At 33.6% G+C, this 12427-nt stretch overlaps 1 protein-coding gene and 1 non-coding gene across 2 annotated transcripts; both read right to left on the bottom strand.

Moving 5' to 3' along the window:
- Positions 1–891: 891 nt before the first annotated feature.
- Positions 892–5923, bottom strand: LOC102616080 (formate--tetrahydrofolate ligase). Its single transcript, XM_006492616.3, has 5 exons — positions 5577–5923; positions 5170–5319; positions 2493–3668; positions 1861–2007; positions 892–1391 (listed from the first exon to the last, which is right to left on the bottom strand). Exons 1-5 carry the CDS (start codon positions 5736–5738, stop codon positions 1116–1118), a joined length of 1911 nt encoding a protein of 636 aa, XP_006492679.1. The 5' UTR covers positions 5739–5923; the 3' UTR covers positions 892–1115.
- An 818-nt stretch (positions 5924–6741) lies between these two features.
- On the bottom strand, positions 6742–6814 carry TRNAA-AGC (transfer RNA alanine (anticodon AGC)). Its single transcript has one exon. It is a non-coding gene; the product is annotated as a tRNA-Ala (tRNA).
- Positions 6815–12427: the final 5613 nt, after the last annotated feature.

The following is a 12427-nucleotide window of genomic DNA, read 5'->3' as shown; positions in this document are numbered from 1 at the left end:
TGAATTTTAATGTGAAATCATTACTTATCTCACTCCTTAAATTAAAAAAAAAAAAGAGTTAGATATTGATATTTATTTTTATGTCAATTTTTTTAATTCAAGACAGCCTACCCATTTTTTAATTGTTTAAATTATTTAAAAATTTAATACAATATGAATTTATGTGTCAAAATTTTGCAACATTTATTTTGTTTAGAATTTCAGTATACGACAGGGAGTGTAGCGTTAATTACCAAACTATAGCATTCCACCGTTGAATCTACTCTTACATTAAATTTAACAAGGAAAAACACAAGAAGACAAAGTAGGGGATACCGTGCAACAGTTGCACGTTACCTAGACCCTAAAATATGAAGGGAGCCTCTAAGTTACAATAATTGTACCATACATCTTTCATGTGAACCACACAAAATTATAAGACCCACAATTTGTGTGGTTTACATGAGAGATGTATGTTACAATTATTGTAACTTAGCATTTGCCAAATATGAATAGCCAACTATCTCGTTCCCTTTTTTTTTTTTTTTTTGGGCATTTTAGATTAATACAAAACGAATTAAATGGATGAGGGGGTTTGAACTTTGAACTCAACCTTTAATGTGCGAGCTTACCAAGACAAGCTCTCCATGTTACATTTGCAAGTCAATCCTTGCCCAGGATGGCAAACCGCCCGCGCATGGCCCGCCCGGTAGCATTTAAACTTTGATATCTCAAATATGTAACATTTCTAAGTATTGGTTATACGAAGAATAAAAAAAAGTTGTACCTCAAACTTGTGTGATATGGTAACACAAAACCGGCACACTGATCATGGAATAAAAATTCAAAAACAACCTAACAAAAGGCAATTTCGGATGGGTATCAAATCAGTTGGGATATGCACATCATAGGTAAATCAAAGCAGCAAGATGAAACCAGATTTATTCTCCCGGTTCTTTTGTGTTCGGTTCTTATTAACACAGCATATAGCACAGGTGCACAAAGTGTACAAATCGAGGTTAGAATAACAGCAATGGGGTGGGAGGGAGCCCTCAGCTCAGTTGTTGCTTCAAGAGCATTCGAGAACTGCTAAAGAGAGCATCTTTGAGAACCACACGGGAGTGCTTTGTGGGATCTTAAGACAGCCCAACAACCTTTCCAGTTGCAGTGTCGACATCAATCTCGTAAAAGCATGGCCTTGTTGGGAGACCTGGCATTGTACTCATTGTTCCAACCAAAGGATAAATGAATCCAGCCCCAATGCTAGCTCTTACATCCCTTATCGGTAAGATAAACCCAGTTGGGGCTCCCTTCTCGGCGGCATTGTGTGAAAATGAATACTGGGTTTTTGCCATGCAAATTGGTAAGCCAGAAAACCCTTGCCCGGTGTACATTTCGATCTGTTTCTCAGCCTAGTTGCACAGATTGAAATAATTTAAATTAGTAAACTAAGCCCTAGAATAGTTAAGCAAGTTCCAAAAATCAATAAGAAGGGCAATGGACAAGTGTTTAGGAAAGTAAATCCCAAAAATTCTGCAGGAGACCAAAAGTTATCATAATGGTCTCATCAAAATACATACATACATACATACATATATATGTATGCGCTTTTTTTCTGTAAGAGTTCCTTGTCTCCTCAAAAGGATGGTAAGTGCTACCTCTATTATTTTTAGGCGTCGGCAAGAAAATAGATTTGAAATGCCACAGTAAAAGACAAAACACGCATTTTACAACTAGATTTTGCTTTCACCAACCCAAAGGAACATTTAATATTTGGTTTAACTTTGTGCTTTTTGTCAGATTTTGAAAGGATTGAATTAGTCAGACTGATGCACTTGACAATCCATGGAGAATTGATGGAACAAAGTGTGAAGCATTTACCTCCTCTGAGTACTCAACGCCGCTAGCACCATATGACCTTGCTATTGTATCTATTTTCTCTTTAATACTGACATCTAAAGGATATAAGAACTTCAATGGCTGTGTAACATTCTCACAGGCTCTTTGAACTGCAATTCCAAGGTCCACCTGAAAACCATGATATCAATAGAGCTTTTAATCAAAAGACATCAACAACCAATTCTCCCAGTTTAGTCTTATCATAAAATATGAACACCCTGAAAGGAGCCTATCTCGGAGTCATACAATAGACAGAAGTCTTTCAGATTCAAAATATGTGATTACACTTGGATTGAAAATATCTATTCCTAGTTTGCTGAGAAAAAATCATAATACAAGTCCTTAGTGGTCGAAGCAAAGGTAGACTGCAGAACATGAGAAATTCTCAGACATAGGTGGGATGTGCCAATAATTTCAAGAATCAGAAAGGCGGTGTGTAAATGTTGTTAAACAACTCATCCTGCTCAAATTGCCTCAGAGAAATTCTGTGTAGAGACCAAATATGGGCAATGCAGATTAATGATAATTTATTTACAGTTATGTAGTTTGCAGAGGTGAAAATTGAGAAATATTTCCTTTTAGTTTGTTAGGTCTAATGGTGGTAAGTCACTTACTGCTCCTTTTCCACCATGGGCATGGTGAGAACAAACAACTGCATCAAAGGCCCCAGCAGCCATAGCTGCATTTCTAACTGCATTCAGTTCTGCTTTGCTATCAGTTGCGAACATGTTCACAGCAACTACAACATTCGCACCATATGCCTTTGTGTTTGCAATATGCCTGGCCAGATTCACACAGCCAGCTTCAACCAGAGCCACGTTCTCATTCAAGTAGGCATGGTCAAGAGGCTTCCCAGCAACAACTTGTGGCCCACCACCATGCATTTTCAAGGCCCTTATTGTTGCCACAATAACAGCACACTGAGGAGTTAAACCACTATATCGGCATTTAATATTCATGAACTTCTCAGCTCCAATATCAGCACCAAAACCTGCTTCAGTGACGACAAATCCACCTGGTCCAACCAATTTCAGTGCAATCTTATCAGCCACAATAGAAGAATTACCGTGAGCAATATTTGCAAAAGGACCAGCATGAACAAGAACAGGGGTTCCTTCCAGTGTCTGCATCAAAGTGGGGTTGATTGCATCCTTCATTAGCACAGTCAAAGCACCTCCAACACCAAGATCATCGGCAGTTATAGGATCACCTGCCTTGCTATTTCCAATCACCATTTTCCCAAGCCTCTCTCTCATATCAGCTAGAGAAGTTGTCAGGGCCAAAACTGCCATTATCTCACTAGCAACTGAAATGTCAAAGCCTGTTTCTCTCACCATTCCCTTTTCTTCGGGGCCTTGACCAATAGTAATTTTCCTCAAGAATCGGTCATTCACATCCATAACTCTCCTCCATGTAATAGAAGCTGGGTCGATATCAAGCCTAGCAAATCTGTTAATTTCTTCTGGCGTAAGATCCTCGGGCTTGGTTTTGGAGATACCAAGTTTCTTCAGACGCCTAAACATGATGTTACTAAAGCTCCGTTCTCCTTCTTTGTTCGGTGGGCATAACCTGTTAAATAAAGCCTTATCGGATTGGCTCGCCTCATGGAATATCCTGGTGTCAATGGCAGCAGCAAGAAGATTGTTTGCAGCTGTAATTGCATGAATATCTCCTGTTAAATGAAGATTGAACTCATCCATTGGGATCACTTGACTGTAACCACCACCGGCTGCACCTCCTTTGATTCCAAAGGTTGGTCCTTGTGAGGGTTGACGAAGACATGTAACAACCTGACAAATAAAGATGGTAAGGATAACACCTAAACAAATACTCAGTCAAAGTAATTCAAAGCAACTAGTCACATTCCAATTTCTGCGCTGTGATAATCACTGTAAATATTCCAATCTTCTGTGTTGAAGGAGGAAACAACCACAAAAACAGCTTCATCTGCTATTAAAATTACCCAGAACCATGATAGTAACTTATCCCCTTTTTTCCTTTTATTTTTGAGCTGAAAAGCTAGTTTTCAGACAAAACAGACAAAGATAATTTTTGAGATAGAAAAAGCAAGTTCAAAGTAAATATACTTGTTTGAATTAATTAGATTTAGATGGACAAAAAAGCTATGGTCATTACTAACAGGCAGTCTCTGTCTTAACTGTTGAAGATTAATAATCATTAATACCCTATTTTAAGGAACTTGACAAGCAGCTCATTCATGTAACTCCTTTAAAGCTGAATCGCGTGCTAAACTTGTTGAGCACCATCTAGTCTAACAGTTAGGGTCTTGTGTCTTTTTATGGAAAGTCTTATAGTAATAAAAGTGAACAGTTTCTTCCACCAAATCTGGTTTATTTTGCATGAAATCCAGACAGATGATCAAGTATGTTAGTGTCTGAAATTTACAAAATGGTTATTCAGATTTGTACTTAGGAAAGAAGAACATAATTTGTTCAGGTAGTTTACTCTACTATCAACAGCAGGGCATAATGAACGCCGACAGTCGTGCTGTTACAACAATAAAAGGACCCATGAGCATGCTCATTGAAGCACGTGAATTTGTCCGTTCAATTCCCCTCATAAAAGGGACAGCTGATAACAAAGATTGAATTGGCAGAACACATGCATACGAAATGATCTCACAATTTGAGTGAAATAGTGAACAACCCACAAAAATTTGTTCATTAAAAAAAGTTGCCAGCAGAACATCAGGAATGCAAGGTGCTTTGGGCAAGAGAGAGATAAAGAGAGCTAGCTTCAGAAAGAGTTTCATCTTTTACTTTTTGAGTTTTCCAAATCAAAAACTTGTTTTTCTCAACACAACTTTCTTAACTACTCTGATATTGGTCGTCATCAGACATAACACACAGAATTTCCAGGCCAATTGAAATCACAATTTACCCAATTTTTCACCTTTCTGCAGAAGAAATTTACGGTCTTACAGCATTACCAAGTACTTATTAAACTAGAAATTGAAAACATCTAGTAGAGGGATGCTGTGATTAGAATACAATGGAAGAGATTAGGAATCTTCAAACATCATTAGAGAAAACAGTTTCTTATGGAATGAATACGTAGATGCTCCTTGAGCATACAGATTTAGTTTTTATTTAACACAGAATAACAGTTATATAACAAAACCTTCCCAACTGCAAAGTACATTGTTTGGAACAGATATAGGAGTACAGCTAAGTGTGAGAACTGGAACTTCAATATTACACTAGACTAAATGGATTGGCAAATAGAGAAACAATTTCAATGCCTTAAAATTGTAACTATTGAAAGCTCTACCTTTTTATCAAGAAAAGCACCCAATGCTTGACACAGCCCAACAGTTGTAGTAGACTTGCCCTCTCCAAGAGGAGTTGGAGTAATCCCTCCAACCACCACATAATACCCATCTGCAGATCCTTCAAGCTCGTCAAGAACAGATAGCAACACCTACAAACATCCACAACATGCATTCAACTTTACGCACCCAAACTTGTTATGTTAACAAAACTAAGCACCTTAAGTTTTAAAAAAAATGAAAATAAAAATGAACATGGCAGTTTTTGAATCACACCCTCATCACAACAAACCAATCAAAACATAAAAACCATGTCTTTAACCATTAAGCTGAATCGACCAACTGATATAAGTTACTCAATAAGAAAAAAATAAATAAATTTATGAATAAAAAGCTAAAAAGCAATCACCTTGGCTTTGTATTTGCCATAGAGATCATAATGGTTTGGCTTGAGGTTGAGTTCTTGGGCAATCTCAGAAATATGAAGTGGCTCCACTGAGTTTGCAATGTCTATATCTGCTGGTACTGGTGATACCACCTGTAATTTTCTCACTGTTTTTGATGAAGCCATTAATTATTTTTTTTTTTTATAAATCAATTTTAGTTTTGGTTGAGTCTGTAGAATGTGTGTACTACGTTGAAGCCTTGATTGGCATAACTCTGCATCTGAATCAGAGTCTGACGGCTAGGAAAGGGGTAATAGCACTTAGGTCCGTATCTTTTATGGTTTCTCACATGATTACATGGTTGTTCTATTTGTATCAAATAAAACCCTAATTTCGATCCACAATGGAGTACCCTTTGTTATCAAGTGCTCGTTTATTATGATTTCTCTAAAGTACATTTTCGTTACTCTAACATTTTACTTTACTTTGCTATTAAGTTATTTATAAACTTCTTTTTAAAAATTAAAAATTGACATAGATTTTTATTACTAAAACGCTACTTATAAAAGTTCTAATTTCAAAACTATCGAATAAATTCTAAGTTACATACTCTTAATTTTTAACATTACATTATATTAGTGAAAAATTGTGATATTAAAATTATTTGATTGTTTTATTACGAGTTATATTTTAATATGTATATAAGTATCCACTAATTTAGTTGATCAAATTATTTGAGATGATTATATAATGAATATCGGATTTAATTCCAATCACATGGATGGAGTGATCTAAATTTTAGTTATGCGATTCTCGTGAAGGAGAGAGTGGGGTTGTGGACCTATATGATATAAATGAACAAACTCTCTTCCCTTATTCGAAATTATTTAAAAACTGAATGACTTGGATGTTATTAGCTCCAAAGAGGAAAGAGTTGGTGGCATAGAACTGCGCGTCCTTTTTTTTCCCTTATCCAACAAGAGAGGCGATAATACCACCTGTATGTGTCGGCTGTGATTTTTAATTTAAAAAAAAAATAAAAATTTCTGATGTTGACTTCAACGGCGAGTAGATGATGCCACCAGTCATGTGGCGGCCGGGCACCTCCGGCTGCAACGGCCGTCCTGACCATGATGTGGCACGGGCAGTAAAATAAAACATTAAAAGTTATAAAATATTTGATAGATTTGGAGATGCGGGGTATCGATCCCCGTGCCTCTCGCATGCTAAGCGAGCGCTCTACCATCTGAGCTACATCCCCACTTGTATGGCAAATTCATCAAGTCAAAATCACAAAACAATTATGAAGTGGCAACTCTCATGAAACCCTCTATATTCGAGCTAAATGTAGCGTAAAAATGAAATTTGGTGGTATTTTGTAGAATAAATGTAACAATTATGAATTTGGAAAGATTCCCAACATTTAAATTTATTGCCTTAAAATATGGGACAAAACTATGGTGCAACTATTGCACGGTACCACACTTTTGTCTTTTATCTTTTGATTTCCTACTTTTTTTTATTTATAGTTTATTTATAAATTTATCATAAATTTATTTTTTTTCTTTTCTTCTTCTCTATATCCAGATATTCTATTCCTTTTTTTCTCCACTTAGATAATTAATAAATCATTAGTCAGCAACTCTTTTTAAATTAAAATATCATTAATTGATCAATTATCTCAATTATTTTTCACATCACAACTAAGGCAAAATGCAGCAATTTGATTTAAATATTTGGATGACAATTGTGAGGACATGGCAATTGAATAAATTAAAATAACAAATCAAATCTATCAACTATAAAGTCATTGATGTCATATTGGTTTAAATCTATAGATAAAGTTTAAGTTTTGTTATTTGTGAATAACTAATGGCTTTAAAATGAAATTGTATTGTAGTTATTTTTATTTAAAATATAGTATGCATATATCTTAAAGTGGCAATTAAAGTGTAAGGAAAGAAGATAAAATATAAAGTTTTTATAATTATTTATTTAATATTTTTATTTTCCTAATGCCATGTTAGTTTTCCTTTTTAAGCTAATTTATTAATTGAATTTTAATGTGAAATCATTACTTATCTCACTCCTTAAATTAAAAAAAAAAAGAGTTAGATTTTGATTTTTATGTCAAATTTTTTAACTCGAGACAACCTGCCTATATTTTTAATTGTTAAAATTATTTACAAATTTAATACAATCTGGATTTATGTGTCATAACTTTAAAATATTTAATTTTTTTAGAATTTCAGTATACAACAGGGAATGTAGCGTTAATTACTAAAGTATAGCATCCCATCCCGTTCCCACCGTTGAATTTACTCTGACGTTAAATATAAGGGATCCTCTATCTTACATGCATGTAAGATACATGCCTCTCACATGAATAGTGTGTGGGTCCTATATATACACTATTCATGTGAGAGGCATGTATCTTACATGCATGTAAGATAGAGTTTGCCTAAATATAATAGTGAAAACACAAGAAGACAAAATAGGGGATATCGTGCAACAATTGCACGGTAGCTAGACCCATTAAAATATGAATAGCCAACTTTTTCGTTCCTTTTTTTAAAAAAAAAATATGAAGAGCCAACTTTTTTTTTTTCGTTAAATATAACAGTGAAAACATAATTTTTGTAACTTGAAAATCACATATTTTATATTAATACAAAACAAATTAAATGGATGTGGGGGTTTGAACTTTGAACTTTGAACTCTACCATTATCACTTTGGTCCATGTGCTGACCAGCCAGGGGATTTAATCCAAGTGTCAGGATTATTAACACTTTCCCGCATTGGGATTCTTAGGAAATATGTCAGCATCAGCCATCAGGATTGCTGCTGCTGCCTGACGAAGACATAATTAGGCAACTACAGGCAAGGAGAGCCGTGTAAGCCTGAACATTTATAAAAGTGAACACACAATGTACAAAATTGCTGTTAAGATTTATTTATATTTTTATTTTTATCCGATCACAACTTTATAATAAGATGATCCCTCATGAAGCTCACATCAGAATCTAAATATTTAAAATAATATCACTGGTAATTAAGAATAAGTTTCTAGTAAATTTTTGTAATTTGGAAATCACGTGTTGTTTTTTAATTGATCCATAATTACACCATTATTTTTAACGAGTCACATAATTATATCACGTGTTTTCCTTTTCATACTGATAGCATGCCAGAAAACTATGACAAGGTGAATATCCTGCATTTGATCTATTAATCCAAAGCTAAAATGATTTGCTTCAAGGCCTTCTCTGTAAAAGGTAACTAGTGTTGCCTATGCATTACAAACAAAACCCAAAAGGGCCTAATAATAACAATCACCATTTCTATTACATTTGTCAAATTTTGCTACTAACTTCAAGAAATGTAACTCACAGCTCAACGTAACAAAAAAACTTAAGAATTGTAACCGAAAGCCAACTGATATTTTCACTGATTCTTCTATATGCAGATACAATGCAATAAAAGATGCTTTAGATGTTGCATATGAGCATCCCTGGGTGATCAAAGAAGCTTGAAGCCTAAAAGGCCCCAAAAATGAAATTAATATAATTCTTGTAAATACTTATACAAGGGGCACAATAAATCTTACTTGTATATAATAATCTTCATTGAATAAATACAGTAATGATATCGGTACAAAGATTCAAAGAACTAAGGAACTAGCTATATTTATAGAAGCGAATAATTTAAGATTCTTTATCATCAGAAATTGGAAATTCGTCTGATAGTCTTGAACCTCTTAGAGACGGCGACGAGACCTCTGCCTCAGACGGCAAATCGGAGATGGCAGCAAGCATACGGCGAATGCTAACAGAACGTGCCGTTTTGAAGCTGGAAGATTTCATCATCTTCTTCTTCTTATTCTCCGAAAAAATATCCGAAGAATTCGAAAGAATTAAGTAAACCAGCACTTGAACAAGCACAAACATTGCAACCTTAATCAAGGCATCGGCTAGTGACATTTCTGGCTCCATTAGTTTTCTTGAGAAAATGTATAGGAAAGTTGTATGTAACCGGGGGGGAATTAAATGATCTGTGTGATGTGTATGATAAGCTAAGGCTTGGGAGATGGGCTTAATATATATATATAGAGAGAGAAAGAGAGAGAGCTTGTTGTTCAAGAAGCAGCTTCTTATGAATTTGACTTGTAGGATCAGACTTGAAGAAGTTGTTTTTTGACTTCATGCACAAGCTTTTTTTTTGAGAAAAGCAGCTTTTAGAACAAACTATTTAATAATTAATTTATTATTCATGCATAACTTGTTGACCAAATAGGACAAGAGAAATGAGGTCTTTGATGATGGTTTCTTGGAAGAAACAACAAATTGGGAAGTTACACTTGACATTCCCATGGCTTATTGTTTTTAAAATTCTAGAATAAATTAATTGTCAAATGGGGATGATGAATGGATTATAGAAATAGTTAGCTGATAAACCAGTCAAAAGCAGCCAGCAAATGAGTAAATGTTCTGGATTATTCAGTAACAAAAAATGTAATTGATTAAAAGTTGTTTTAGGTCATGTTAATTTAACAAAAAAAATTAATTGAACATTATTTTATCGATTTTCAAATTTATAAGCTGAAGATATATTTCTTCCTTTTTTTGAAAAAAAAAATAAAAATCAAAGGGTTATATGAAGGTTCTTAAATTATGTCATTAGTTAAATCATAACCCCAATCAGTTCAAAATTTTGACTTGTCATTAATTAACAGTCAACAAAGTTGGCAAAATTTATCACAACGATGCTCCTATTGGCCTTATCCATGCATGACTACGTATTAGTCACGTGAAAATAATGTGTCTCGATCCTATTGGGAGGTGTAAAATATTGCGACCCATAGTTCAAGATATAAAGCTTGTGGGAGGCTGAGCTGGCCATGACAATGTAATGGATTGCTTCTTGCCGCCTTCTTCAGTTCGTCATGCTTTAGCATGGCGTTTAAGCTTTAAATTCAACAAGTTGAAGAAGTAATATCGATCTTCAAGCAATATTGCTTTATACACTAGCCTTTAATGGATTGCCAATAGCCAATTTCGAGGTCATACTTGTAAAAAATAAATTACGTCCAATAAAGATAATATCGTATACATATTCATTATGAAATTAATCAATCATAATTTATGACAGTGATAATAATTAATAATAATGAGAAAAAAATTTTCAAAACATGTGGTATAATTTTATTAAATAGTTTCATTTAATATTATTTCATCTAAAATTCTCTTAGCATTATGTATATGGCTTATCATGATTAGAATTAACTCAACTAAAACTTTGACAAATAAGTTTTAATTTTTTTAAAAAAACTAAACTTAATGATTTGTAAAATTTTGAATCCAATCTATTCAATTTAGAAAACTAACCCATCTAATTCAATTCTCGACTTTTTTTTTTTTAAATATCGATCTTAATGTACGTATTTTTATTTTCAGCTCGATTTTATATTGAATTGAAAATCCAAACCAAATCAATCGGTTCTTTAAACTTATAATAGAAGTGAACCAACCACAGCCACCAATCGGTCCGGTTCAGTGAAAGCGCCCCAAAAAAACAAAACCTCGCACGAAGATACTTCAGGCCCGGAGGCGCACACTCTACAACCCGGCCCAACATCAAGGCCCAGACCTTAACTTATCATTTCAATTTTTTGAAATAAAAATAGTGTTTTGACTTCTGAGATGTATTTAAATATATAATTTAAAAACTGAAAAAAATAATTGTAGAGAGGAAAGACAAAAAAAAAAAAAAAAAGAGAGAGAAGTAAAAAGAGTGTGTAAAATGCTAAAAACTACTTTTGTTTTTTAACACGAAACATGAAGAAAAGATTTTTCACCATTTGTTCTTGTAAAACATCTTAATAATCATATTTCTATCACTAAGAATTGGTTTATGACCCTTGAATTTCAACTTAATTTTAAAAGTGCAACAAGCAAAGTGTATAGCAAAGACATTTGATAATATTGAATTTTATATTTTTCTTTTTATATTCTACAGTTAGCGATTTCATTTTAAAACATATGAGAATTAAACAAAAAAAAATTTACAACACTTCAATCATAGTCAAACACAACAAGAATTGGGCTAAAACTTTCTTTGATTTGATTCATCAACGAAGCGAAGTTCGGCACCTCCTCAAATTGACATGGACATCACCACGCTTTAATTATATTCAATTTTGTGCTTATCCTTAATTACTCTATGAATAATGGTTTCATTTAAAGTATATGTAAACCAAAAGTTACAACCCTTTAATCTCAAAACACATATGGGATGACAAATGTTATGTTTAGAATTGAGGTTCAGCAGCTGTATTTTAAAAGTTACAGTACTAAAGTGTTTCGTAAATACTATATACTTTAGCTTATAAGTTATATTGATATAATTTTTTATTTGTATAATAAAAAAATTATTATATTTATAATAATTTTATTAAAATTTATATTTATTATATATTATTAATTTTTATTTAATAATTATATTTTTTTTTTCACGTGACCACAATCCCAAATGGACCAAAAGCTAATCCAAAACTTGGTTTGATTTCATTCCTCTTCAAACTCCCAATGAACACCAACCACATCTAATGACAGCGACTCGTTTTTCTAATTTGAAACACTTTTAACGGTCACATTGGCCATTAGCAGCAAAGCCCAGAAATCAAACCAAATCAAATCGAATCGCTTCAAAACGTTGCGTGCTGGAAATGTCACCTTCACACATTGAAAATCCCAAAGCGTAATTGACAATAAATAAATCAAATCAGAAGATGACTGAGTCACCATTAAATACCAAACCAAACATAACCCCACAATTGAATAAAAGAATCTTAAAACTAGTCCTCAAACATGCAAG

The sequence above is a fragment of the Citrus sinensis genome, chromosome 2 (genome assembly GCF_022201045.2).
Source record: "Citrus sinensis cultivar Valencia sweet orange chromosome 2, DVS_A1.0, whole genome shotgun sequence".
NCBI classification, from domain to species: Eukaryota; Viridiplantae; Streptophyta; class Magnoliopsida; order Sapindales; family Rutaceae; genus Citrus; species Citrus sinensis.
The sequence above is the reverse complement of the archived record's forward strand: the minus strand, read 5'-3'. Positions and strand labels throughout refer to the sequence as shown.

What these genes read in the sequence shown, in the direction of transcription:
- LOC102616080 (XM_006492616.3), bottom strand. Translation starts at nt 5,738, where the DNA reads ATGGCTTCATCAAAAACAGTGAGAAAATTACAGGTGGTATCACCAGTA. An exon ending in ATGGCAAATACAAAGCCAAG is followed by an intron (nt 5,320 to 5,576) that starts GTGATTGCTTTT and finishes GGATGTTTGTAG; the next exon opens with GTGTTGCTATCTGTTCTTGA. An exon ending in GCGTTGAGTACTCAGAGGAG is followed by an intron (nt 1,392 to 1,860) that starts GTAAATGCTTCA and finishes CTGTGCAACTAG; the next exon opens with GCTGAGAAACAGATCGAAAT.